The sequence below is a fragment of the Rattus norvegicus genome, chromosome 16, assembly GCF_036323735.1.
Source record: "Rattus norvegicus strain BN/NHsdMcwi chromosome 16, GRCr8, whole genome shotgun sequence".
Taxonomy (NCBI): domain Eukaryota; kingdom Metazoa; phylum Chordata; class Mammalia; order Rodentia; family Muridae; genus Rattus; species Rattus norvegicus.
This window is the reverse complement of record NC_086034.1, coordinates 9337042-9364833: the sequence shown is the minus strand read 5'-3', so window position 1 is coordinate 9364833 and position 27792 is coordinate 9337042. Positions and strand designations below refer to the sequence as shown.

Genomic DNA, 27792 nt, shown 5'->3' with positions numbered 1-27792 from the left:
AGGAGAGGTTCTAGGCCCTGAGAAGAGACAGATTTGGGTGGCTGCTCTGCTGAGTCCATCCATGAGGGTCTTGAACAGGAGGGATTTCAGAGAGTCTTGGGTAGAACAGGCAGGAAACCAGGAAAGCAGAGGTCAGAGCGGCAGTAAGGGAGGGGACGGTGTGATTGCCCTGGGGTGTTGGGTGGGAGTTAAGGTGGGATGGAATGGAGGGGTGGAGAGTGGAGGGTGGTGAGCGACAGCTACAATGAACCAGACAAGAACCCCACCCTTACACAGGCACCGAGCCTGACTTTCAGATAGAGGCAGCTGGCTTTATTTTTTTAGTGTTTATGACATGTATATCTTATTACATATGCCCATGTGCTGAAACACAAAATACCAAAGTCGTTTAATGGCTAATTAAAATCATAGTTTATTAACAGCTTTCAGTCAGCTGAGGCTTTCATCTGATGCTGCCCAGAAAACGCACACAAACATGGACAGCAACCAAGTCTGATGGAGGGAATTGCAGTGTGTTCAGTGAAATAATTTGCCATGTCATATCGAAGAATGCTGGGTAGCTTCTGGGTGTGTACAGGGTTTCAATTTGAGAGGCTATAGGCAAGGGTTTCGTAAGCTGCAAAGGCAGATTACTTATAAAAGCTACTCTTATGTGTAAAATTATAACTTCATATTATATTCCCATAATCTTAACACTATGGGTGAGAGACCAGCCCAAAGCACAAAGTGAGACCTTATCTCAAAACAAAAATAATATGCCACAGATTAATGTTATAAAAATTTTAAGGAAAGTACTTTATTTAAAACGGCATAATGCCCAGGTAATGGTGGCTCACGCCTTTAATCCCAGCACTCGGGAAGCAGAGGCAGAGGCAGGCAGATCTGAGCTTTGAGGCCACCCTGGTCTGCAGAGTGAGTTCTAAGAGAGCCAGGGCTATACAGAGAAATCCTGTCTCAAAAACCAAAACTGAAACAAAATACGAATAAAACAAAAAGACACGCTGTAGAAAGGAAATAAAGGAATAAAACTATCTGTAGTAGTAGATAGAGGGATGTGCTCTAGCGGTCTCAAATAAACCATGATACATTCGAATTAACTGCAACAGGATGGGGAACGATGCTCAAGTGGGATGAAGAAACATAGTATAACGTACACGACCCCATATTAGGATGCGTTCGTTCCTTTCTGCAGCCCAGACATAGAAAGGGCACACCAGAGACACTGGTGAGGAAGGAATATGACTGACCACTTTGCTAATACTGATTTATGGGTCCTACAATCCAAGTGTCTGGTCAGCTATACCTGTGACCCTTGTCTTGTGAAAAATCACAGAGCATTTGAAATAAATGGGGAAACTGCTGTCCTCAGCGTTATAGAGAACCTGGTACCCAGTTCTGCACCAGAGAGATGTCTTCTGGGAGTATCTCTGGCACAATAGGCATGTTCTCTGCTGGAGAGGGCAGAGCCTCCTCCTTGTCTTCTGACTTGGCTGAGGTCACAAGTGCTCAAAGTCACCCTTGACCAGGGACAGAGTTGCACTTCTGGCCTCTGGGAAGGGGAATCGGAGACTGTCAGGTTTTCTTCCTTACAGTACATACAGCAAGACCCCTGGGTCCTCTCATTCTATGTCAGAGAGGTGGCCCGGGACCAGGGAAGCACCTGGTAGCACCAGGGAAGCTGGGCCCAGACAGACAGAAGGCTGAGGGTCTTGTAACTGGGAATACAGCTGTGCTTCTGTCTCTCGCTCACGGTAAAGACTAGGCTCGCAGACATCTTTACCAGCCAGGCTGCTGTCAGTAGGTGTCAATGAAAACCTTCCATCCCTACTGAATCCCTGAGGGACCTCGCACATTTGAGAGGATCCCCGGAAGGCTCAGCCCGTCAGCCGTTTTTGATGCTGCTTGGCATGCAAGCTGTCCCCAGAGAGATCGGTATGGAAGGTGGCACAAGCTACTGTCCATCCGGTCATGTGCCACCATTTGTAGGAAGAATGCCGGGCAGTTTGTCAGGGCCACTCATCACTTCGGCCATCTTGACTCATTTTGACTCTTCTAAGAGGTCACCACAGGCTTTGAATGATGTTCACTCATGGAGTCTCTACCACCGTGGTCTAGGCTAAGCATCAATTCTATTTCAGCTTGGTGATGCTCCAAAGTGAGACTTACCTGAAAATATCCTGCTTCTCCCTAAGACACAGGGGCTGAGGCTCAACGGGTAGTGGAGCTAAACACACTCTCTTTGCGAGTCAGGTAAGTGGGGGGCCATACCCCATCTTCCTTTTCATGAGGGACTGAAAGTGACGAGGGGGACTTGGTGATGTTGCTCTTTCCCTCTTGCTGTCTCTGACACTGATCACTGCAGAGAGTCTGGTGAGGGTCCCTGTGGATGGCCAGAGTGGAGGAAGCTTTTCCCCCTAAGTCCTATGGCTCCTAAGCAGGGGCAAGACTCTAATTCATGAAGGCCAGGGCACAAAGGCTCCCACTGTGTTCATGAACTGGCCTTTCACGGTCAGTGAATCAGCAAACTGGATCGGCACATGCTAGGTGGGGTCCCAGATTAGAGAAGGGTAGGATACGTATGAAATGCACATAGAGAGCCCAGGGCAGGGAAATGTGGACTGAGCCTTATTCCCCAAACCAGGTAGAGACAGCCGTAAAACATATTGCTTCTAGGGAATAGATGCCATTTCTCTTGCATGCCTACATTTTTCTTGGCTACATTTATTCTCTGGGTTTCCAGGGATCTAGTGTCCTGATACCCTTTGAGAGCTTGCCTGCCATGGCTGGTCTGGACACATCTACAAGTCATCTTGGGTGATGTGCTCAGGGTAAATACACTCCAGGGATATCTGTGTCCCTTCTCTCTGGACCCTGCCCCACGCCATGGACTGTACGTGGGTCCTGCCATCTGATGCCTTTGTCCGATATACTTCTTCCTGACAGTGGAGTAGTAACACTCGGACTTTAGTTAAAAAATCTCTGTATATGCATGACTTGAAACTTCTTTGCAAAACAAAACCCATAACAAAGAAAAAGGTTGACCAAGGCACTAGAACGGGGCCGTAGAGCTTCTCTCCTAATGCTGAGACCCTTTAATACAGTTCCTCATGTTGTGGTGACCCCCAAACATCAAGTATAAAGCATCATGTTACTACTTTATAATTGTAATTTTGCCACTTTTATGAATCATAATGTAAATAAATGTCTGATATGCCAGATACCTGATATGCGACCCCCAAATTGGTCATGCCCCATAGGTTGAGAACCACTGGACTAAAAGGTGGCTCAGGTAGTTAAGTATTTGACATGCAATGGTATACGCCTGTAGCCCCAGGCATGCTTCCACGGCTGTGAAGTTTACTCTCAGGATGAATTTGGGATTGCTCTTCATATAGAGCTTGACTTAAGAACCTGTGGCCGTAGAACTCATTGGTGCCCAGCCATGTGACACCACTAAGTTTTGTCGTTCTGGGTGCCCCAGAAACACATCTGCGGCTTACCTTTGGATGACAAACTTCCTAATAAAAAAAATCCAACTCTTTTAACATTGAAATCCAAGAACAGATACATGGGTCCCAATTAGCAGCCAAGTACTCTCAATCTTGTCTTTGTGGCTTCTGAGAGGTCTGCTGCGTGGGAAGGAGCGACAATGGGGCTTTGGGAGACACCCGGGCAGGGGGAGGGAGCAAAGGAAATAGCCTGGGACAACGGTGTGGGAGATGGTGGCACTTGGAACAGGAGGCCAGGGACAGGTACTCCTCCAATGAGAGGAAGCCGGCCTTCGAGGTGCTGGGAGCTTGAGAACAGAGGTCCGCCAGGAGGTCAAGGTTGATGTACGGCCCCTGCAGGGAGAGAGAAAAGATGAAGGCACAGAAATGTGGTTGAAACTTGCTCAGGAGCCTGCAGTGCCAGCTCGAGGGGGCGGGGTCAGCACCAGCATCCTCACAGGGTAGTCCTGGATAAATCGTCTTCTCCTCCCTCGGAGCTGTCTCCAGGCTCCACTCCCCTGCTAGACTCAGTGCTAGAGGGCCTCTGTGGCTCAGCTGAAGACTGGGGGATGGAAAGACATGTTGGAGACTGGGTGAGGGACCCTATGCAACCCAAGGGGCTACATGAGAGGAACACAAGGAGAAGAAGCCAAGAGCTTCCCTGCGAGGATTCAGGCTGAATGGCTCTGTCCTGCTCACTTTGTAGGAAGAGGAGGAGTTGTATACCGAAAAGGGCTTAGGCTTCAGTTCTAGAAACCTAAGTGATTTCTACTCCAGACTTCCAAATGTGAAATCTCAGGACAGGCTCAGCGGTTGAAGGCTGCATATACTCTGAGACAAGAACTGGGGGTAAGTGCAAAGTTAAGCCATAGCTGAGGTTTTCTATGATAATAATCTCTATTATCTGGCAAGCATATCAGGGATGGCAGTCCAGCACCATTAATCATGCCTGCCAGCCAATCCTCCTGGGCCAGTGATCAACCCTGGCTTGCACAAGGACTACATCCAAACACCACCTGGGAGGCTCTTTAGTATCAGGCCTTGCATTTTTGGGCTTTTCTCAGCTTATGAAGGGCAGAGAGAAGAGGATGGCAGAGGCCTGAAGATCCATGGTTGTTATGGTTGTTACTGTATGGCCTAGCTTCTACAGCTAGATGCCCTGAGTGGGCCCTGAGTGGGTAGGTCCAGGCCCTTCAGGCTAGGGCATGTAACCGGCAAGGCATCCTTCCTCTCTGTGTCTAGCCTTAAGCATGGGAAAGACAAGGCAGGATCTTGGCTGGCCTGGAAGACTATGGGGAACCCATGGTTCTCAAAATGGAATGATAGGTCCCTTGCAGACAGTGAACAGTGAGAGAGAGAACAAAGCCTGAACAAAAGCTGGGGATCCTTCTTCCTAAGTGCTGACCTCATGGGTCCTCTCTGCCTATGGCCCAGGATTGCTGTTCCGCTGGTTTCCCCTTTCCCAAGATGGACTTAGATCTTCTGGGAAAGAAAGGGACCTCAGGGTAAATGACAGGTTTCCAGGGCTTGACTGTACACATAGAGTTTACAATGCCTTTGTCAGGTCTCTGTGTCGGCTCCCTTCTACTCTTTCTGGCTGGCCCATCTCAGCAGAAAGCACAATTGTGCCTGCCAGTTCTTTCTCTCCTTGTGTATAAAGAGGTCTGAGGCACAGGGTCACTGGCTTTTTACCAATTTTCAGTGGGCTGGGGTTTTTGCAAGGCTGGTCCTTTCTTTTTTTTATTGTCTCTGGAATGAGCCTCTGTCGTTCAGTGTGTCTTGACCTACCCACACTTACCTATGCCAGAGACACTTACCTATGAATAGAACATTGTCCAAAGACATAGGCTGGAACAGTGGCTCTGAGGACCAGGGGCTGGCCAGTTAGAGCACTCAGTGGCTACTGCCCTAACACCTAAATAGTGCCAAAGGGAGACTCAATTATCTGGAGAGTTCAGGTAGTGTGTGGGAGGCCTGTGTATCTTTTCCACAGGCATTGGATGTTCCTTGTGAACACATCAATCCAGACCTGACCCAAGAAAGAGGCCATATTCTCTCCTACACCCAGACCTCTGCTGTCAGACCTAGGTGTGCTTGGGCCCCTGAACCCAGCCTGGAGTCCCAGCCCTCACAGGGCTCTTACCTCTTCACCTCTTCTCACACATACATCGTAGCAGGTACTGCAGCAAATGATCACGATGGGGGGTGCTTTCACTGGTGGTGGTGGTGGTGGTGGTGGTGGTGGTGGTGGTGGTGGTGGTGGTGGTGGAGTTGGGGGAGGCACTGGAGGAGGGGGCTTTTCTTTCTTTTTGGGATGATAAAAGGGAGAAAAACCTGTCTGAGCTTTGTCTGCCACTTCTGGAACAGGGGCACTGTGTGCCCTGCACAACACCTGGCACTGTGAGGCCTTTTGGTTTGGAGGTGAAAGGAAGGATGCATCACACACCATGGGGAGGTCTTCCACAGGAAGAAAAGCAGAGAGCACCCCTCGCCTCCAGTTTTCAGATATGGGGCTTCACGAACTAGCAACAGCCCTTCTGAGAGCCCTGGGCCCTCTCACATCAGCCCTGCTGGCAGAAGTCTGGCCTGGTTGCTGCACGGTGGGCCAGCACTAGCAGGTAACTGTCCCTTCCACCTGTCTCTGGCTTTTGCATGGACATCCTCACCCAGGCCACTCTGCAACCAGCACAGTCCAAACAAGACAGCGAGGCTGCTCCTATCTGAGTCCAAATCGAGGCTCCACCTGCCCCAGCCTCTCTACATCTGGTCCTTACATGATGGGAGCTGCAGATGCGAACCCACCTTGTCCTTGTGTTTCCCTGGGGACATCCTTCGCAGAGCAGGGTCCCGAGACTTTCACCCTCCTTATCCCTCAGTCCCTAGGCTGATCCCAGCCAACCCTTCTACCCTGACAGGAGACGGAGATAAAGACATGCATAGGAGCCAGAAGATCCCTATCTAGAGATGAGAATCAGGACTCCTTTCAGAAGGCTCTGTTCTCAGCGGCCTCAGCATCAATCGGAGTTCACAGGAATCCCCTCAAAGCCTCCAAAGCGGTAAGCGCAGCTGTTCATACTGGTTGTTTGACCAAGGTCTAGATCGGAAGGTTCTGGGAATGTTCCTTATCTGGTGATATTGAGAGCCCCCAGTCTTTGCTGACCCTTCACCTCACTGTATTTGCTGAAGTAGCGGTAGGCTCTGGGTACAGGATGAACAATGGCCTATTTCGTGACATGTGACCTTCTCAGGATACAGAGAATGACTCACCTTTGGTTGTGGTGCAGGTGCTGGCCGTGCCTTGACAGGCTAGAGGGTGAAACAGACAGAATGAGACGTACTGTTATGGTTTGGACAACTGTTCTCGAGATGCTTTGTGTTAAAGTCTTGATCCCAGCCTATGGAGGAGTTGCAGCCTAGGGTAGATACCAGAGGGTCCTCTGGAGGAAGGTAATCCTTAGCAGTGTGTCTTAGAATAGTTCTTCCACTTTCAGAACTGGAGATGAGGTGTGGCTTTCCTTGTCCCCCAGTCTCATCACAATATGCTGCTCTCCCATAGTCTCAGAGGAATGGGACGCTACCAACTAAAACCTCCAAAATCTGTGAGTTGGGAATAGAACTTTCTTCTTTCGAAGTTGATTATTTCATGCGTTTCGTTGTAGTACATGAGGCCGACTAATACCATTCTATTGTAACTGTGTTATAACACATGGCCCTCATCTGTGGGAGAGGACAGATAGTGGTCCCTGGGGAACATGTGTGAGCACGACACACCCTGCTGCTATGCTGGAGTGCTCCACCTGACCCCAAGGCAGCGCCTCGAGAATCCAACATCTGCATCAGCAGGCTGTACGTGTCACGGTGCTGTCCCAGATTCGTGCCCTTGGGTGGGCAGAGAGTACTCACCGACCTGCAGCACAGCCACCAGACCCACCACAGCAACACGGGGACCAGCATCAGGAGCAGGACCACTGTGCTGAGCAAAACTTCCTTGCTTGGCTCAGCTGGTGGACGAACAATGGCTGGAGGTGGAGGTGGCCGCGGCGGCGGCGGCGGAGGAGGAGGAGGAGGAGGAGGTGCAGGAGGTGGGACAGGACGGGGTGGAGGAGGAGGGAGTGGAGGGGGAGGAGGAGGGAGTGGAGTTGTTGGGACAGGGCTTGTTGAAGTTGTGAGAGTTGTTGGGAGGGTAGAGGTGGTAGTCACTGGCGGAGGTACCTGTGGGAAAGACGATCGCCACCCTTAGCAGATGGCCTAGCCTTAATGTGGAATGCCAAGAAGCCCCCTTCCTGGATACCCCAGTGCTTGCCATCTCTCTGCCTCTTCTCCATTCTCCTGAGTTACCTGGTGTCAAGGTGCCACAGAAGGGCTGGAGAGTAGGCCTCTGGCCTAGCTCTCGCTTTGCTCGAAGGCTATGCTCTGAAGCCAGGCGAGGACAGCCCTGGCTCCTCAGCACTCTTTGAATCTCAGCTGTCACTGTGGTCTCCGCTTACAATATGCTGGACTACAGGTGATCAGATCTCTGAGAGAAGGCCAGGCTGGTCCTTGCCCCCAAGATATAGGACCCTTGTTCCCTCCACCTCTACAGCGTGAAACTTGCCTCAGCTTATGTGGCCCTTCCTTAAAGGGCCACAGTTTAACTTAGAGCAAGGACTGCAGATAGCACTGGTGTGAGGTCCCTGTGACTTAGAAATACCTCGGCTGAAAACAGAGGTCACATGGAGTGTTGGCAGTGTTAGTGACAGCTGTTACCAGGGGTGGCGCCTGCCCACCCCCCTATCCCTGTCCTTCTAGAAACTAGGATGGGCCACCCAAAGTGCCTATGTTGCATAAGCTACTCCTGGGTCTCACCTAGCCCCCTTCTCATCTTTGATTTTCCAGGAGAATCTGTATCCTCCAAGGGCCTTTACCTAGCCAGGGCTATCAAACCCACTGGGATACTCACACAGTTAGAAGTATTCACAGGGATGGTGTGGGCAAGGAACTCTCTTCCTCTGTTCAGGCTTACTTCAACTAAGATGGTTCTAATGCACAAAAAGGCAGACCTCAAGAAGCAGCCTAGAGATCAGTGCCTGCATAGGGGCTTTCTTCGTGGTAACAACCCTGGACTTCTAGCACTTGGGCTTCTCAGAGTGGACAGGTGAGCTATGAAAGATTATTGCCCAAAGTACAAGGAGTCAACTTGACAAGTTCAGGACATGAGGGGCCCTCATGGCCTTTGGTGTCATTATAACAGTAGGCTATAAACAAGGGAGTGTTGCTTCATGCCCTGTAAAATTCTGGACTTATAAAGTTTGCTGTCTTAGCTTGGGAAGGTGGCCTGAAACACCAGGTATTGATGACACTCCCAGCTCTGATCAGAACCTGGGCACTGGGCAATCCCATGAGCATCACCAAAAAGGCCAGGTGGTAGAGCATCCAGAGCTCACCTGTAGACAAACATATGCTCTACAACAGAGGGGAAACCAAATGCTGTATACTATGAGGACTACACTGTCTCTTGATTTATAGGGTCAAGAGTTAATGGGCACTTACTGTCCAGGTTGCTTCAGTTTTGGTGCAGGACAAAATATGACAGTGGAGTTCTTATCGATCGGACTTTCATCTAAAGAAAGTGACATGAGAGGAATGTCAATTGTCTGGTTCATCTTAACTATGTCACCTCAAGCTATGCATGACAAAAAGAGCTAACATCTTAGCATTTCGGTAATGAATGAAAATAGATTGGCTGGTGCTTCAAAGTCATATACAGTTCTTGGTACTTTTGCGTACTGTGGACCATGGCCATCCTCTCTGAGTTGGTGTTTAAAGTGAGACCAATGAGGAGAGGCCAAGGACTGAAATGAGTTTTAGCAGATCTGCCAAGGTTGGGGAGGAGGAAGGGACAAGCGTGGGTGGGTGGGCTGAGCTGTGGGAAGTGATCTCGCATTGTTTCAAGTTTTCTGACTCTCTTTGAGCTACACAGGTACAGGGATGGTGTGGGTAAAGAACTCTCATAGAGGCCACAGAGCTTGCTGGTGGGTCTGGGGGGTTGGATTAAGAGAAGACAAGGATGACACTGGGATTAATGACCGGTGAGATTGTATAAATGCCACCTACTAAGCTAGGGAAGCCATTGGAGAAGTTTTTGATGACTATTTCTGTGGGAACCTGGGAAGGGCACTGTAACTGTGACATTCTCAGCCCGCCTTCTAAGCTTGGTCCAGAGGAGAGGGCTGAGTGGAATCTCTGCTGGCCAGGAGTCCAGCTTTCCCGTCTGTCTGGCCCCACCTTCCTAGGTGGTTGTTTTCTCCTCTGTGCACTGGACTGCATGGTTCAGAGAGCCCTGGTGGTCCTGCTATCTGTGTTTCATGGAGGACAGTCTCTTCCATGTCATGACCTCCATTTCCCGAAACCCTTTGGAGTTTTTCCTTCCCCAAGATCAGAACCACAGTCTGTACCTGCTGACCTCTGATCACCAACCGAGACAGGAAAGTTCCTCGATGACCTCCGCCCTAAGACTAGGTCAGAGGGTCGAGAGACCACTCTGCTATCTCTAGTAATGGTCATGCCTATCTTCCAGAGACACCAGCAAACATTTCCCTATCGTTAGAACTAAGTTTCTAGGTCATTCTTAAATGTTGGTACAGACTCCTCACCTGTTTCGAATGTTCTGTGACAGTTATAGATGTGGCTGCTTGGATGTGTTAATTGTGAAGTCTATGTACTGATCAGTGATCTTAACAGAAAGACACCAGCTATGTCCCAGACCTCTCAGTAACTGCTGGGGGGAGCACATCTCTCACACCATCAATTTCACTGTCTCACCGGAGTTGTTTTAACTACATGGACACTCTTTGTACGGCTTCACAGTACCCCCTGGAAATGGGTTAGCAAGAGTGGGAAGTTTGCCTGGCCAGGGTTAGCAAGAGTGGGACGCTTGCCTGGCCAAGAGGAAGGGTTTGTGCAGACGATATGTGTCTCTGAGGCTCCGAGAGGGTTTGCTTACCGATGATCGTGGAGTTGGTGAACTTGAATCTGCAAATGACTTCACTGGAATTCTTTGGGTTGTGGAAGCCGTATCCTCTTAAGATCACTGGGCGATTTTCTGCAGGCAAAACATGAGGTAGCGGTGGTGTGGCCCCAGACAGGATTTTCACAGCCCCATGAGAGGCAACAGCTATGTCTGGGCCAACATCTATGGTTTCTGCAGCCCAACTCCTTCTATGTCACCCAGGGTCCATGCCAATGTAGCATAGTGGAGCCTTGTACATGCTGATTACCCTTCTCTACCATTCCCCGTTTAATAAGCCTGCAAAACCTACCAAGCACACAGAGACCAATCCTAAACTCCCACGGCTCCAGACGGGAGACCCTAGAAATAAAGCTAAAACACGGAGTGCAGGGGAGGCCCCTGACCCCTCCAAGAGGTTTTCTTATAGGAGACATTTTGTTTCAGCTACAAAGCCAGAAACCAACATATCTGTTCTCAACTTAGTCCTTCTTCCTTACCCACTGAAGACCGCGCTTCATGAGCAAGTTCATAAACAGCAGAGGGTCTGCTCCCTGGCTTTGAGTTCAATACACAGGGGGCACAAAGAGGGTATCTTGGCAACTCTTCCCACAAGAGGCAAGCAGGTTTCTCTACCATTTATCTGGACAGATGCCATGGGATAGTCTTGGCTCATTCCTGGCCTCCATGAACTTCAGATGCTCCATGTACTTGACCCTCCTGAGTCTCTGTGGCATACAGGTTGACCCAGAAACAGCTCAAAGAAGCAGTCCATACTGCTTCATTTGGGGTACAGGCCTTTGGATTTTCCCCAAAGTGAAAAATTCCCTGTATGTACCAGCTTTGCACAAGATAACCAGTGGCTGAGCTGCTGTTGGGAGGCACCTGTCACTGTGATTCAGTTGCAAGGAGGAGAAGGACAACCTGAATTTTCACTGGGAATTTGTCACAGCTACCCAGACGCCACGCCCCATGTGTTTAGGGATAGTCAGAGAGACTGCAGCAGTTGGGCAGGGTTGCGAGGCTGCGCTTCTTTACCCAGAAGCAGGAGGGAGCTTGTAGGAGACGGCTCCTCTCCGCCTTCACTGCTCAGTCAGCAAACGCCCTACTCCGTAGGGGGAAGATTAGTGGCAGCCAGAGCCAAGGACTCAAATGACCTTGGCATGTATCAAGCTCTCGAACCTGGAGTCTAAGATGCTCATCTGTTGTCAGACTATCTACTGTTTCACATCTCCCAACCGTCCTGGCACAGTGTTCCCATCCTTTGGGGGGAAACACTTCAGCCTCCCCGACATGTGACCCTTTACCCCAGCATGGGGACTATGGGTAGCAGAACTTAGATGCGTGCTTAGTCCTATCTTCTCAAACCTGGAACCAGAGCTCCTACAGAGGAACACAAAGGCCAGGACCTAGCTCTCTGGGTTGGAAGCAGCCCAGCAGCCAAGCCGTCTCCACAGAAGGAGATATGGGGTTTCCTCTCTCTCTTTTTTTTATCAGTATCTAAGTATATTCTGTCCACATGAAGCCCAACCCTGTGTACACAAAGCACCTGACAAAGAGAGGTGGCCTTCTAAGACTACACACTGACAGGGCCACCCTAGGCTGGAGAGAGGTACCTTTGTCAGGTTCTGTGAGTGTGGCTGTCTTGGTGGATATTCCTGCCAAGCATGCAGGCTTCCCCCTGCTCCCTGTAGTCCAGTGGATGTCCATGCGGGGCCTGATTTCTTATTTTCATCAATTGTTGTGACCGCATGGCTGCTGTCCCTGTTTTATGGATGTGGAAACCTTCTCTGTCCACTCCTGGCTGCACCTCAGCTTTCTCAGAGGGGCCAACTGACCTTGGCACAGTTTAAACGTCCTTCGTCTGAGCACGTGGAGTGAGAACTGCTCCACAGTCTAAAACTGGAAAACTGTTTTAAGGCTCCACAGGTCTCTACGAGTGGAAATACTCTTAGAATTTACATTTAACCTCCTGGTGAGTCAGAGTTGAAATGCGGTTGCACCAGAAATAATGTTCGATGTCACCTTCAAGCTGTATGAGCCCAATATATGACGGAACTTGAGTCCCATAGCCAAGATATCCTATTATGTTTGTGTATTACAAAACTGGAAATTTGCACAGCATCTAAAGTGTCTGTAACAGCGAGGGCTGTGGCTATGGCTGTTTAGCACGTGGTGGCTTTCTGACTGTGCTCTTCCTACTTTAAAACTGAAATATTTGTTCTGAGACAGAAAACGTGACAATTGCACACACACATGGCCACCACTGACACATACTACTTAACACTTGCCATAAAGATAACACGTCTGCCTGCCCCCTTTAAACCATAAACCCACCACACACTCAGCTCATATGAGTACACACCACACATGCACTGGGTGTCCTATGTGTAGTGGCTTCAATACTGTTTAGAAACATCACACATCATATTTCTTAAAGGTACACATCTAACACACCACAAACACACATACAACAATCACCACGTACCCCGTGTACTCACCATATACACCCACCACACATGGCATACCCAAATTACACAAAACGCTCACATGCAACCTGCGGGCAACTCACAGAGCTTATGTATGTAGAATAACACAGCACGCATCCCACAGACAGAGTACACACATAATGTACATGTACAAATGCATGTAACACAAACGCCAAACACCAATGTGCTACACAAGGCACACATGCCACGTAGACGGGTTGCACAAAAGTACACATCACATATCCTCCACCCCTCTCCCCCTGCACACATTCTCATATCACAAGTAGGGACATAGGAAACAAATACGGACCATGCAAGCATGCTCTGCCACCCAGCCATATGTCACATAGATCCCCTGCACCACATCCACCCATATCTGCACTCACACATCTATCACTAACACACATGACAAGCAGCTGCTCCTCAGATCTCACCTCCTATGCATGGAAACTCAACAGTTCGGAGTTCAAGGCAGGCCATTGTGCCAATCTGATGGAGAAAGGGAAGAATGCATAAGCAGGGAGGACCCTGGGGGCCCAGGGAGATGCTATCATTCACACTGTTTGTGTTAAGCCTGCTCACCTCGTCTACTATGGAATGGAACCGATTCGACTGGCCATCCAAAATGAACACATTTTCCTCATTGTCTGTGATCTCATTCAACTACAAAAGAGAGGGTATCTTGAAACCCAAGCCAGGGACAGGGGACACAGGGAGGGGGTGTCCCTAGATGTGAGCCATAGCCACTTGCTCTCAGGTGATGATGACTATGAAGTGTTGAGGTCAGAGATCAGCTTACTCAACCATTAAGTCTGTTTCTGCAGTGGAACCTGTTGTTTGTGTCCCCTGGGACAGATACAGACCATCCCCTGGGAGGTCTGGTCTATACTAGAGAATTTTCACTAGTAGGCTTCAGAGGGCCCCTGCTTACCTGGGCCAAGTTACCTTTTGTCTCTCAGAGGAGTTTAGACCGACACAGTAAACATAGGCTCCCATGCTCCGAGCTTTATCAGCCTAGGAGAAAGAGGGCATTGGTTAAAGAGGAGAAACGTACAAAATGTTTAGGAGGATGGGTCAGACTCACCTCGTCCTTAGACTCCTTCAATACTTGTGGTGTCAATTCCCCCCAAACGGCAGCAATGATCAGACTAGACCTCTTAGTGGCTGACAAAGAAATGGAGAGTGGTTTGTTGGAGGGTGCTGCAGGCCCAGGATTGTTTGCAACAGGCAGATTGGGTGAGGCTCACTCTTCAGGCTCCTGAGACAGGAGGCCGGACACAGAGAGAGCATCCACTATCAAACAGAAGCCCTGGACAGTCAGGGTCTTCTGCCAGGTGGTTGGGGCTCTCCGTGCTCTTGCCTTACAGAATCTGTGCCTCAAGGGTGGGCTAAAAACACAGCACAAGTCCAGCTTGTCCCCAGATAGCAGGGGAAAGCATAGCTCTTGTGCGGGTCGTGCCCAGTGAGGTTTGTTTGTGCCAACTCTAGGATCGTTCCCAGGGCTGTCCTTCTGGCAATGGTGGGCTCAGTGAGTCAGAATCACAAATCAGTGTCTTGGACAAAAGGTCCCCAATCCCCTTAGCATCTTTTTCTACATGGTCCACCTATTCCAGACAAGTACCTCAGACCTACACTCTGGAGGGACATGGGCCCTTACTTTGTGTGGCAGTTGTGCTGAGTCTATGATGAGGCAGGGCAAACAAAGGAAGAGGTGGAAGACACCCGATAGCCTATGAGCAAATTAAGCCCCGGTTTCTACCCACAGGGCCCTCAGTTTGCTCGCCCATTTGTGCTTTCTTGTTTCCATTCACCAGCATCTGTAGGCCAAGGACCAGGGAGAACAAAGTCTACACGTGACCCCATGCAGCTTCCGGTCATCTCAGAAGCACCCGGAGTGTGTGCTGTGCCCAAGGAGGCCTGCTGTGCAGGGAAGGGGAACACTGCCTTTAAGAGACTCTAAGAGATCCAGGATCTGCAGACAGGTTCCGTAGGGAGCTCAGCTCTGTGGGTCCCACTCCACTGAAGGGGTGGGCAGCTCACCTCCCGAGTTGACATTTTGGATCTGTTCGTTAGCCTGGCAAGAAATGAAAAAACTTGGTGACTCTGGAGTAAGATGCCCCCTCCCCCCCATGGTAGTCTACATGGAGCCAGTACCCGTATGTGGTTCTAGCCTTCCGAACCTTTTCCAGTCCTTTCTGTAGATTTGTCGCTCCTTCTAACACCTGGCTGTCAAGTTTGGTGAGCTCTTGGCGGATCTTCCACCTGAAGTGGAAGGAGCGTGAGGTGAGGCACGTTGAAAGTGACAAACTAACTTCAAGTTCTTGCACAGATTTTTGTCCACTGTGTAGACTGCGAGTGTGGGGAGGGCACCAGGTCCCGGTACCCGCATTCTGTCCCGAGTCTTTCTCTGGCCCTGATCCCATTAGCACTGAGAAAGTTCAGAAGGTAACAGTGCGTTCGTTGCTCAGTGAGCCCCATAGGAATGTCTGAGTTTCTCTGAGATTCTAGCTGCCCTGAAGCATTCAGACTTTGGGTACCTTGATAGAGACTCTGTGCACCCCCGAGGCATATGGCGGCATCCTGGGGCATATGTGTGTCTCAGCCAGGGTCTCTCAGAGGTACTGCACTCCTAATGGGGAACTAAGGCTGTGGTTATTCTTCTTTTGAACAGCCTATTCTTCATTGGGTGGGGCTGAGAGGACAATGCCATTCTGCCGAGCTTCTATCTCACTGTCACAGAGCCCTGTCTGCTTCTCCTCCTTCTGCCCTGCTAACGGCAGCATTCGATGTACTTAGACCTGGGCCCTGACGCAGACTCCATATCCAAACACTTGAGTCTGGAAGTCAGATCTAGGGGCTGTCTGAGAGGGTTGTGTTCCCAAGGCTAGGGAGGAACACGGCCTGTCAGGTGCTATTAAAGTGGCAAGACACATGGGTAGGCAGAATGAGCTCTTGTGACTGTTCTAGGACAGGAAGGATATGTGTGTGCGGGATTTAGAATAATCCAACATGACAAGGCTGAGCAGGCTCAGCAAGTGACCTAGAATGAACTGAGTGGCTTTGTGCTGGGACAGTGGGAGCCTGCTGTGGACTAAGCTCTAAGGATCCCATGCCTGGCCCAGCTAAACTCTGCCTAGAAATAGAGGACATCATCCCACAATCCCCAGTGAGTGTCAAACCAGAGGCTTGCCCATCCCACCTCAGTCCTCATCCAGCCCAGCCCCTTCTCTCAAGTCCACCTTAGCCCATTTCCCTGTCCAGCCTAGTCTTATATCCTCTCCCTAGGTTAACTGCCTCCCTTCTGCTCAGGTTAGCCTTTTTCTCTGTCTAGCCCAGCCCCTGATGGCCCTCTAGGTTTCTTGCAAGACTCTACTGTAAATGTCCTTACCGCTCTCTCAAACCCAGCCAGGTCTTTCCAATCCCAAGCCATTTGGATGCATCAGGCTAGGCCTTCCTTGGACCTTGGAGATAACCCTTACCTCTCCTTCTGAAGAACCATCTCCATAAGCCTGGGGCTTGTCTCACTTTTCCTTTTGCTTCTGGTTTTTTTTTTCCAGGGCCTTGGACAGAGAGACCAGGGCCTAGGACTCCAGACACGTTTAGTCCTAAATATTATTCCTCCTTCTCTGCTTCCCTTGCTCTGTAGGAGTCCCAGACAGGGCATCCAAAATTCTCCCTCACAGACAGACTTGCCTCCCTCACGGTTTCTTGCCTCTGGGACTATGGGCACAGAAGAGCCCCGAGTTGCTCACTGTATGCCTGGGCCAGTAGGGTGTGTGTGTGTGTGTGTGTGTGTGTGTGTGTGTGTGTGTGTGTACTTGTGAATATATATATATATATACACACACACACACATATATATACATATATATAATGGCTGTATGCATGTATACGGTTATGCACATATATGTATATATGAATGTATAGGTATGTGTAGGTATAGATGTGGATGTGTATATATATATGTGATATATATATGTGATATATATATGTGATATATATGTGATATATATATGTGATACATATATGTGTGTGTATGTATATGTATGTATATATATATATATATATATATATATATATATATATATATATATATATATATATATGCCCTGCTGGCCTGGGCAGACAGTGAGAAACTCTCAGAATGTGACACACACAGGTAAGACTTTGAAGGGCTACATATCTGCCCAGCCATCTCCTTAGTTCCTAAGTGTTTTCACAGCCAGGACCAAGGGAAGATCCAGAAGTGATAGAGGAAATTGCTGGGTCTGTGAGCTTGAGTGAAGCGGGTTCTTAAGGTGATCTGAGGCTGGAAGCCAGTGTGAGTACTGGTCAGCTATCGTGGAGGGGGGGGACAATGGAAGCCACGTGGGAAGTCTTCCAGAAGCTAGAAACTCCGTGTGTCCAGCCCACCAGGCAAGCCTAGGTGTTTAGACGGTACCTACCTTTCTGAGATGAGTGGCGTTTTGATTGAAGCTCTGGTATCAAACAGAATGAAGCTCATATGCTGTTTGGGGCTGAGGACAAAGCACAGCCCATGAGAACCGGATGCAACAGCCCCGTAGCCTGATAGGCAGCATCCAGAAAGGGGACATCTGCCAAATCTCTGCTCCCACCCCATCTCTTGTGCACTTGAGACATTTCATAGATGGGGTCTTCAGACAAACTTGACGAAAGATTCTGAAGCCTATGGAGATATAAGGTTCCTGGGAAGAAAGATTACTAAAATGACCACTGATCCCTTCCTGTGCTACAAACCCAACACATACACACACACACACACACACACACACGTGTGTACAAGTACATACGTGGGATCCTAGTTTCTGTTCTGTTGCTGTGACAGAATGCCCTGATAGAAGGCAAGTTAGGATGTGAAAGGGCACCTTTGACTTACACCTTGGGTTATAGATCATAATATCAGAAAAGTCACACGTGCTTGAGGCAGCTGCTCAAAGTGTTCCCACAGTCAAGAGCAAAGAGAATTGAACGTACTCATGCTTAAACGGTTCAGGACACTACGAGCTGGATCTTCTTCACCTTCAATTAATGATCAGACCAAACCCCCAGAGACATGACCACAGATCAATTTGGCTAGATAATTCCTCAATTGAGACTCTTTTCAAGTGATTCTAGGTGGCGGTAGTTGACATCTAAAACCAACCAGCACCATGCTGAACAGGCGAGTCCTCAATGACACTCCTTTATGGGGTCCGCCCTCCACCTCACACTTCTTCTACTGTCATGGTTTTTCCCTTGTTCAACTCCCCTCTTTTCTGACTCTAATTCCTCATTTCTGAGTCAGGATTAGCCAATGCTGAAAAGATCCATGAGTCCAGTATATCCTGTTCCCTAGTCTGCCTAGCATTTGAGCTTTGATCTCTGCTTCCTACACAAGGCATTCCCATGCTCCCAAACCTAGTCTGCCTGCCAGTGAACCACTGCTGACAGGAGCTGTAGTGTGCAGGCATACTTCACGTATTTCTCCACCAAATCTTCCCAGGATGTGTACAAGTCATTCCACGAAGTTACGGCTTTGGACCTACAAGGAAAGGAATCTTGAGTTATAAGAGGGAAGTGGGTCATGGGAGAGAGAGCTAGGTCATGGGAGAAGAATTGCCTTTTGCCTTCCCTTCCTCCAACAGACTTCTAAAAGGTCTCTTTCCTCCCACCATGTGCTGACGACCACGGCTATCACCCTAGGAGTCTCCCATTTCCTCCCTCAAGCAGAGATCCTTCTGGAGGCCTGGGTTCACCCTTTCTTATAACACTTCAACTTCCTCTCATTATTCTAAATTTCCCAGTACAAAAGGTAGGTGAAGACAATTTCTCCAGGAGGCCGGGCCTCAGTCATGGAAAGTAAGTGATTATATATATATATATATATATATATATATATATATATATATATATTTTTTAGCAAATGTACAGAGCAATGGGTTTCTTTATGACGTTTTCATATGTGTACACCATTGTGCTTTTTTTTAAATATTGTCCTCACACCAATTTCTTTGATCTTCCCTCTTTCCATTGGTTCTCTTTCTCTACTTCTTTTTCCTCCTCTTTCTCCTTAAAGGTTCTCCTTTGACATCACACACACACACACACACACACACACACACACACACACACTACTCACGTGCACACTACACACACACACTCACACACACACATACACACACACTTTTCACATGTTAAAGTATTCCAGCTTTCTTAGCAGCCTGTAAAACCAAGGCATCCTGCTTGGGAAGTCTGATTCACTCAGGCACCTCCAGGTGCGGGTGAGAGCACAGGTCTGTGCCACACTGGCATCACAATTCTCAACAGGCCACATGAGCACAGGCACTTCCAATCCTGGCTGCTAGATCTCTTTATGGCCTCTGTAGTGAGACCCACATGTCTGCTTCTCCAGGACCACATTCTTTGGAATGATGGAGAGGTGAGGAAAACCATTCTAAGAATGCGCCAGCAGTAAGAGGGTATAGAACTGTTTATTTTTTAAACAATATTTTTATTGTCTATTTGGAAATTACACATAATGTGCCCTGATCCCATTCTCTTCCTAGGTCCACTTCCCCCTCTTAGAACCTCCCCAAAAACAAAAGGAAAAGAAAGATAAAATAGTGAGTCTAATTTGTGTTGCTCATAAACTCACTAGAACAGTCAAACTACCAGTGGCTAGCCCCTTAAAGATATCTGATTTCTTCCCCCTACCCGATCCCTGCCAAAGACATCAGCCAAAAAGAACTACATTTCAGAGTCCTTATCACAATTTTTAAGCATTCTCTTCAATGGCTTCCTGACTAGTTTTTTTTTCTGTTTTTCTTTTCTTTTCTTTTCTTTTTTTTTGGGGGGGTGGGGCAGAAGTGGGAGTCAGGGAGAGAGGCTGTCACAGAACCCTTCTATGTCTCTCATTCTCAAATCTGAGTCCTCAGTCCTCCATGCAAAAAGAAGCTTCCTTGCCCTTTGTAGTCAGTGGCAGCACAGATCCTGGACACCCACATGGTTTCTGGCTATCGCCTGGACTATGGTGTCATTTCTGTAGTTTCTCCACTCTCTCTCAAGCATCTGGCTCTGCTCCGCTATCTTTTCTTCCAGTTTTGTGAGTCCAATTTCTAAAAGCCTCTTCCCAGGAAGATGTTTCCCTTCTCCAGTTTTTCTGGGGACACTTAGAGCTGCGTCGACTCCTCCACCTTTGCCTCTTCTGCCTCCCCTCAGAGCTGCTTCTCGGAGCTGCTTCCCAGTGGCAGGTGCCAGCTTCGATCATAGCCATGCTTCCGGTTTCCACCTTCAAGGGCGATGACCTTTTCCTGGATCTGAATCTGCGGCACCTGCTCCTCCATCCATGCCAGCAGCGTGTAGGTGAAGTAGACATTGGGGTGGACTGACTCGAAGAGCTGCACTCTGGGCCCAGATGACACCTGAGTCGGTCGGCCTGCACACGGGGTGGGTCCTCTGTGCAGATGTCCCATTATTTATTTTCAAAATGTGTGTTATTCTTTTTTTTTTTTAAATCTTGGACCTGGAGACAGTATGAGGTGAACTGAGGCTGGGCCTGACTTGGGCTCTTTTCTCGTGTTGTGTTGGAGTAGACCTTTTTTTTTTTTTTTTTAGAACATTAAAACACAGCATGGATCTGAACAGATCACTCTCCAAACCCCACACACAATTCATGAACTTGACATAATTGGTCAAACAACAGTGTCTGACGGTTGTTGGGTGACTAAGCCCCAGACTGCAAACCCATCCCCGACACCCGCTTTCCTAGCTCTTAGGCTGATGTGTGAGATAGTCTTTTTAACCAATTAGCATCAACACTGCTTTCCTTCTCATTATCTTTTTGTCTCTCCACCTCTACCAAGTGAAGAATATTTTCCCATAATGACTCCTAGGGAGCCATGATCACCACCCCATTCCCATTAAAGTAGGGGAGTTTTCAGCTTTCAGCTCCTGAAGAAGGATCTAGATTCTAGAACACAAGAGAAAGAGAGGGTTTGAAGCCAAAGGAAAGGGTCATGGGGCAAGGCAGGCAGGTGTTGTCTAGGAAGCGGGCAGTACCTTTCAGCACACTGGGCTACACAGTATGAGTACAGTGATCGGCAGACAGGAGAGTGCCCAGTGTCAACATTTGACACCAAAACATCAGAATGATGTTGCCATGTTGGAAGGCTGGTAGAAGGTGGGGAGGAATAACGTAGAGGAGTAGAAATTGAGGAAACGGAATTCTTGTTGCCGTTAATGGAGGTTGACAGAGCATCCATGAACCATACAGCGGATGGCATTACGGATGCCCCTGGTAGAAATGAATGCATAAGAACCGAAAGAAAGCCAGGTTGCAATGGTGTCTGGAGAGGGGGTTAGACTTAGGGAAGAGGTGGGAAGGAAGGACAACAAGATTCTTGCTGGAGTTTAGGAGAGTCAAAGGAGGACATTCTATCTCTATGTGTCGAGCTATAAGCAGATGAAACCATTATAAGCAGATGCACCAACAGTCAAACCGACCACTGACAGAGTGTGTCAGAGCAACAGATGGAGCTACATAGCAGTTGTATCATCAGTGTGATGCTTGGAATTATGGGTAGAGCCAGGCAGAATACGTGGAACTGGAGAAATAAGAAAACAGAAAAATCAACAAGTACCCAGGCTTGGAGCCAAGGTAGTTCCTCCCAAGATGGGTCACGTTAAACACGTAAAAAAAGTGCAAAAATTTCAATAATTTTAAATATTCTTTTCAACTACAGGCACACTTACTTGACAGATCAGTACTGCGACAGGATTAACAACTTATCGAAATGAAAAGACACGACGTTGGGGTGGGCAGAGTGTTTGTGGGGGACAGGGTGGGGGGATTGGAGGCGAGAGAAGGTTTATACCATCGTAACTTGTTGTATCTGTGCGTGAAATTCTCAAAAATAAAGAAAAATAATTTTTAAAGTTTGGACAAAAGGCGGGGGGAGATGCGCAGCTCTTGTGCGGATTTTACATCAGGAAAAGGTAAGTGCTATGCTGTCAGAGTGAAGCAACGTGGAGAGTAGGAAATTTAAGAACCGTGAGTGAATCGTGACCTAACTCTTTGTCAGGATCATCAAGACTGACCAACCTTAATCTCAAACTATCAAGACTGGAAAAAAAAAAAAAACCCATGACTAGAAAGGTCTAAAATCAGAAGGAGGCAAGATGTGACTGCAAATCTAACAGGAGAAGAAACAGCATCAACACTGATACTTGGGCAACGGGAGGAACATTGATCACAGACGGAACAGAATAATTGCTAAAACAAAACAAAACAAACAAACAAACAACAACAACAACAACAACAACAACATTCGGGCTTCCAAAACTAGATGCTGAAGAGAGAGTATGAACAGATTTGTTAGTTATAAGCAGACGAAAATCAGTGTTGAAAACCTTCTCATCAAAGAAAAACTCAAGAACTGCGGATTCACGCGCATGCATATGTGTGTGTATAAAATGTATGGTTTTTTTTTTCTAAAGACCACAATCAAAGCCAAAAGTCATGCCATTCATGGACTGGGGAGTTGAATGTTTATTCTGTGTCTAGGGCATGCTGTGTAACTTTTGTGAGACCATTGCCTCCTCTGCCTAGTTAGGGTCACGTAAGACACACACCCTGTATGCAGTGTCCGGGTAACACAGAACTTTGGTAGACAAGTAGGGAGTAATCATGGAGGTCTCAGGAGGAGGAGGGCCAAGCTAGAGAAGCAGGAGCTAGGCAGCACCACAAAAAAGCAAAACAAAGTACCACAGAAAAACTTTAGACATCATCAAAGGGAGGGCAGAGTCTATTTTTACCATGGTCTCTGCAAAGAAATGTTCAATTCAAAGCCTCGTTCCCATCTTTCCGCCATTGCACCAACTCTGTTCAGGCTGTGAGAGCTCCTGGGGCTACCGTGCACCAAGAGGAGAGTCCAGTGAAGTCTGGACACAAATTGTTTGGAATCTCTGGGTAGGAGCCAGTACCTGTTACCACTGTGGGAAGCCAAGGATGAAAAGGTGACAGGACTCAGTACGAGCTAGGTTTCATCCTTCTACCTAATATATAAACCACTGCCTGAAGGGATGAGCGGTTCTGAGACCAGGACACAAAATAAACATTAAAATGGAGAAAAACCATTTGCTTTTGTTTCCCCACCCTGGGAGTGAGAGTTAGGCTCCAAGCACCCTAGACTGGGGTCCTTCCCATTTGTTTCCCTCCAGATCCCCATGGCTGCACAATTGCTGTCCTCATTCATTCCAAGTGATGTCCCATTTCACAATGCAGGTTGGCAGTGATCTGTGTGGCTTAAGGAGGGACAAACTTGAGAGCACCCTTCAGCTCCCAAACTCCCACAAGTCAGTTGAGGTCATCGTGGCTGTGTACAAGTGCCCTCAACACTTATTCCTGTTCATTTCCTGGCGTGGCTTTTACCCCTGTAGTAGGTGTCTTGCCCACTGACTTCTGCCCCTGGTTCACCAGGAAAAGCCTGCCTGCTCTGGCTCTGCCCTTCCTGTGGCCTGCTGCCTGAATATAAGACACATCCTCTAGATGAAATGTAGGGGAGGGAGCAGGTAGACTCCTTGCAGGACCTTGGGCAGTCAGTCTGGTTACCCTGGTGACACCCTAGTTAGCCAAGAATGATGCGTAAAGGACAGTTCTTCATACAGTGCTGAAGCCAGGTCTAGTCAGACTCAGGGATAACAGATCTTGGAACTATGTGACCTGAAGGGCCTGGGTTGAGTCTCCCTCAGTCAGCTGTATGGCTTCCAAGGAAAGGACAAAAAGTGCCTCACAGGCCAAAGGTGCCTGGGAGAGCCCACAGGTACCCTGAGGAGTAAATTTCTTCTGACTGGAGCCAGGCCCTTCCTTTTTCCCACGGGAAGCAGGGGTCTTCTCTCAAACTTGCTGCTCAATCATCTGTCCTGAGGTCGAAAGATGTATGACACTCTCAGACCCTAAGTTCCCTTTAAGCAATAGAGTCCACAGGGTGTTGGCTATAGAGGGAAACAGTGGGCAGGCAGAGCAAGGGCAGAGGAGGCTTTCAGCAGAGGATCAGGGAGTAATTCCAAAGCCCAACATCCATGCAACTGAGTCCTAAGAGCAAGAGCTTTAGGTCCCTCAGAGGCAGGCCAGCACCTTGTCCCTTTCACATAGCTACTACAGAGGCATAGCCTTGGCAGAGAGAAACCTGGGAAAGAACTGTGGACTATGCAGGGATTGGGATTAGAGGCCATTTGCACAGGAGAGGCAGACAGCAGAGGACAGGGAACAAAGACCTAGAAAGCCTCATGTCCCGGGTCCCACCCATTCCACCCGGTGTTTCCTCTTCTGTTTTAGGACTGTCTGAAGCAGATCACCCTCTTCTTACTTAAACTCCCTGATGACATGCTGCAAAGAAGGAGGGAAGCCAGGGCCCCTGATTCTATATAGCTCAGTGATTCTGATTGGCTTCATCCAGCAGCTTCCACAATCACCATACCCAAAAACAGGGAGAGGTAGAGCTAGGGAAGTCAGGGACCAGGCATGGAGTCTGTCTTAGTTCGCTTTCTACTGCTGTGACAAACACCACAATCACAAGCCACTTGGGAGAGGAAAGGGTTTATTTCATTTTGAAGCTTACAGTCCACCCTATACAGAGGCCAGGAGACGAACTCAAGCAGGAACCACAAGGCAGGAACTGAGTCAGAGACCATGGGGGGGATGCTGCTTATTGGCTTGCTCCCCATGGCTTCCCCATGGGGAATGCTTCCCCTGCATTCGTATACAACCCAAGACCACCTGCCTAGAAGTGGCATTGCCTACAGCAGGTTGCTCCCTCCAACATCAGTCATTACTCAGGAAAACACTTTACAGGCTTACCCACAGGCGATCTGATAGAGGCATCGTCTCAACTTGGGCTCCCCCTTCTCCCAAATGACTTTAGTTGGTGTGAAGTTGACAAAGCCCAGCACAGAATCAGTGAGTATCTCTTCTCTTCAGTGTACCAGGGCTGCACCATTATAAGCCTGGCTCTCAGAGTAGACAGCCACCAGCTCGACCTCTCTCCTGTCCACATTCTTCCATTCATTTCAGGCTTGTGGGTGTTAGTCTGGGTTCTATTTCCCTGCTCCCTTGACTGTGCATAGCTGCCACAGGGTTTGCAATCTACTGTTTCTCAGCAACTCTGTGTGGGCTTCTGAAGAGCACTCCACTGCAGCCCCAAATCCATCCCTCATCCTTTCAGGGAGACAAAGTGCTCCTTCGGAAATAAGGACCCCTCTTCCTTTCATAAAAACCCCTTTTCCTCATGATGCCCAGTTAGGTCTGATCCCCAGACCTCACCTTCCCTTCTCATCTTCCTCCCTGTACCTTCTCCTTAAACTAGGATCCTACTGCAATCCTTAGATGGTTGAATCTCAGAGTCTCCTTCCAGGTGGCTCTCCCCCAACCCCTGTCCTTGTAAGCTACTTGGACCAGAAAGCAGATGAATACTCATTTTCTTCAAATTCATCGAAGAAAACAACGAGCGATGACTAATGAATAAACCAGACCAAACTGCCCAAAGGACTTCCTGATTTTTCCCCCTTTCTAGGCGTATAGGAAATCAGGTCCAATTCTCTGGTCTCATTCACAGACAGCGCCTACTTCTCTCCTGGCAGAAGCTGGTACCCCTTGGGCCATGTTCTGCCAGGGGATAGAAACCCTGCCGAAGGTTATCTAGAGCCAGGGCAGCTAGGGCCACTCACTTGTCAAAGACGAAGTAAATGTCAAAGTCACCTTCACAATACTGCAGGGGATCTTCCTCATCTACCCCAATCTTGGTTGACTTACTGAATTGATAATTGAAGAACCTAGCAGTTTCCTCAGGATAGGGTTTTTGGATAGATTGAGGGTACAGGAAGCTCTGGACTGCAATAAATGGCATAGACAATAGTGGTAGCAGCAGCAGGTACACCGAACAGGAAGCCTGGGGACCATAGTCCTGCATTTTCTTGGCTGGTCCTGTGAGTCTGCTAGAATTTGGGAGCTTGTGCCAGGGTCTAGGTAGGCTAAGTTCTAGCCACCCCTCATTTTGTTCTCTGGTGCCTCTGTCTGCACTTAGGGACAATAGCCCTTGTGTCCTCTCACCAATTCTTACTGCTGCTTTCCACTCGGTGGCCTCAGAGCATAGGAACTGGGGACATAGCTGTTCTGGGGTATCCTGCCTCTAACTGCCTGCATAGCCCTTCCCCCAACACTCTGGGGTTATGACAGACAGCAGGGTTGACATGGTGACTTTGTGACCTGCCCCTCTGCTCAGTGCACTGCATGCTGACAGTGCCAAGTGGCAGTCATAGGAGCTTTGCAGAGGTTTCAGAGAATGCCCCCTGTCCTTCATCGCAGCTCTTTACAGAGGTCCTTAAAGGCCACCTGAAGGAACCCAGGCATTCTTTTTCCCTAAGAAGGTAGCAGAGGTAGGAAAACTACCAGGTCACTGAGCATGAGGTCAAAAGATCAGGAAACCTATGTAGGAAGTAAAAGGCCAATTGTGAGCCTTCGAGTCAGCCATGCAGTAGCAGGGGCTAGAGAGGGACAGAGGTTGTGTGCTGCTAACAGCATCCTCTGTGAATGGGAACAGTCAAGTCTGCCCAATCTTGGTGACTTAACACAGAACTGTAATTATGCTCACAAATTCGACGGCTTAGACCCTTGGCAAGGATGGGACGAGAGGGTCCCTATGACAGGACTTCAGGACAAGCTCATGTGGTGGAGATTGAAATGATCTGGAAGCTTCTTCACTGTTGCCTGTGGTGCCTGGGCTGGACGGCTCTGAACACTCATCTGGAACTCTTGCACACGTGATATCTAATGACTTGGGCCTTCTCACTGTGTGGTGGCATCAAGATGTGTTGGCTTTTCTGATGGAGGCTCAGAGCTTTGAGAGTATCTACAGGGAGAAAAGTCAAAATGTGGAGCCCTTTATGACATCACCCATGCCTGTGGGTCAGAGCTCCTGCAGCAGAGAAAGTTTAGAAGCAAGGACACAGCCCCTGGCTCTCAAATGATTGCCAGTGTACTTGGACCACAATTACCTGGCTATATCATATCACATCATTTTCGATGTCAGAGGGGATGTAGTGTGGGGAGACACTTGTATTTAAGAGGGTTTCAGAGCCTTCCAACTGAGTGCAAACAGACTTAGAATACCCTGACATTTTGTTTTGTTTTATGTGCACGAAAGCAAATCTGACAAACTTGTTCTTGATGAATCTAAAATAGATCTTTTAATTCATTTAACGTGCAAATGCCTTACAGTACATAGCATCGGATTGGTGGGCTTTTGTTTCTGTTTTAGGAATTATTTGAAATGATAGAGTATGTTGAACAGGTGATGCTTTCAAATCTGGTGTATTTCCCATTGGTATACATGATGGTTCTCCTGACTTGCAACTAAGAAACGCAGCAGGGTCCAAACAGGAGATGAACGTTAGCCCAGGTGCCTCTGAGAAAGCCTCTAGGAGATTCTGAGTTCCACCTCCCCGTTCAGGCCTTCCCAAGGAGCCCCATCTTGAAAGCTCTCCTGCCCTATTCTTTCGTAGGGTCCATCTGTTCAAATATAGTAAAATGGTTATGTCACCAAGGTTGGATGGCTTGCCACACAGCAGTGGATGACTGGACTGTCATGTTCACAGAAGATAGTGGCAGGAACCTGTCCTCTCCACCCCTTTCTACACTTTGTCATCACCTGGCTGTCTTGAGGACCCACAAACAGCTTCCAATTTCCCACATGGACTTCCTTATTCATGATGCCTGTGATCTTGACCACTTTAAAATGCCATCTCAGTGAACAAAATATCTGGATTTAGTGGCAAG

The 27792-nt window shown here is 48.5% G+C and overlaps 2 protein-coding genes across 11 annotated transcripts in view; one reads left to right on the top strand and one right to left on the bottom strand.

Moving 5' to 3' along the window:
* Nucleotides 1–410: 410 nt before the first annotated feature.
* Antxrl3 (ANTXR like 3) lies at nucleotides 411–26849 on the bottom strand. Of its 9 annotated transcripts, none has more exons than NM_001416978.1 (16): nucleotides 25686–26148; nucleotides 18436–18504; nucleotides 17408–17479; nucleotides 15143–15224; nucleotides 15003–15036; nucleotides 14047–14126; nucleotides 13908–13976; nucleotides 13545–13625; nucleotides 13397–13451; nucleotides 10471–10569; nucleotides 9018–9087; nucleotides 8428–8506; nucleotides 7392–7700; nucleotides 6756–6794; nucleotides 5632–5793; nucleotides 411–3842 (listed from the first exon to the last, which is right to left on the bottom strand). In NM_001416978.1, exons 1-16 carry the CDS (start codon nucleotides 25925–25927, stop codon nucleotides 3597–3599), a joined length of 1788 nt encoding a protein of 595 aa, NP_001403907.1. In that variant the 5' UTR covers nucleotides 25928–26148; the 3' UTR covers nucleotides 411–3596. The 9 variants fall into 9 exon arrangements, with proteins under 9 accessions (NP_001403907.1, XP_038950847.1, XP_038950848.1 ...); XM_039094919.2 differs by having other exon boundaries at nucleotides 3524–3842; nucleotides 26068–26849; XM_039094920.2 differs by lacking the exon at nucleotides 25686–26148 and adding an exon at nucleotides 26609–26841 and having other exon boundaries at nucleotides 3524–3842.
* Nucleotides 26275–27792, top strand: part of Antxrl2 (ANTXR like 2) — a 32267-nt gene continuing 30749 nt past the window's right edge. The window contains exon 1 of one of the 2 annotated variants that reach the window (XM_017600302.3): nucleotides 26275–26393. The gene's annotated coding sequence lies outside the window, so the exon portion shown is untranslated. The other variant, XM_039094925.2, reaches the window with a different exon arrangement.

Bases quoted from the DNA above. Each gene is read 5' to 3' on its own strand.
- Antxrl3 (NM_001416978.1), bottom strand. From the start codon at position 25,927: ATGCAGGACTATGGTCCCCAGGCTTCCTGTTCGGTGTACCTGCTGCTG. The intron at 15,225-17,407 runs GTAGGTACCGTC...CTTCCACTTCAG, and splicing joins ACGCCACTCATCTCAGAAAG to GTGGAAGATCCGCCAAGAGC. The intron at 13,452-13,544 runs GTGAGCAGGCTT...TTTCTCCATCAG, and splicing joins TCCATTCCATAGTAGACGAG to ATTGGCACAATGGCCTGCCT.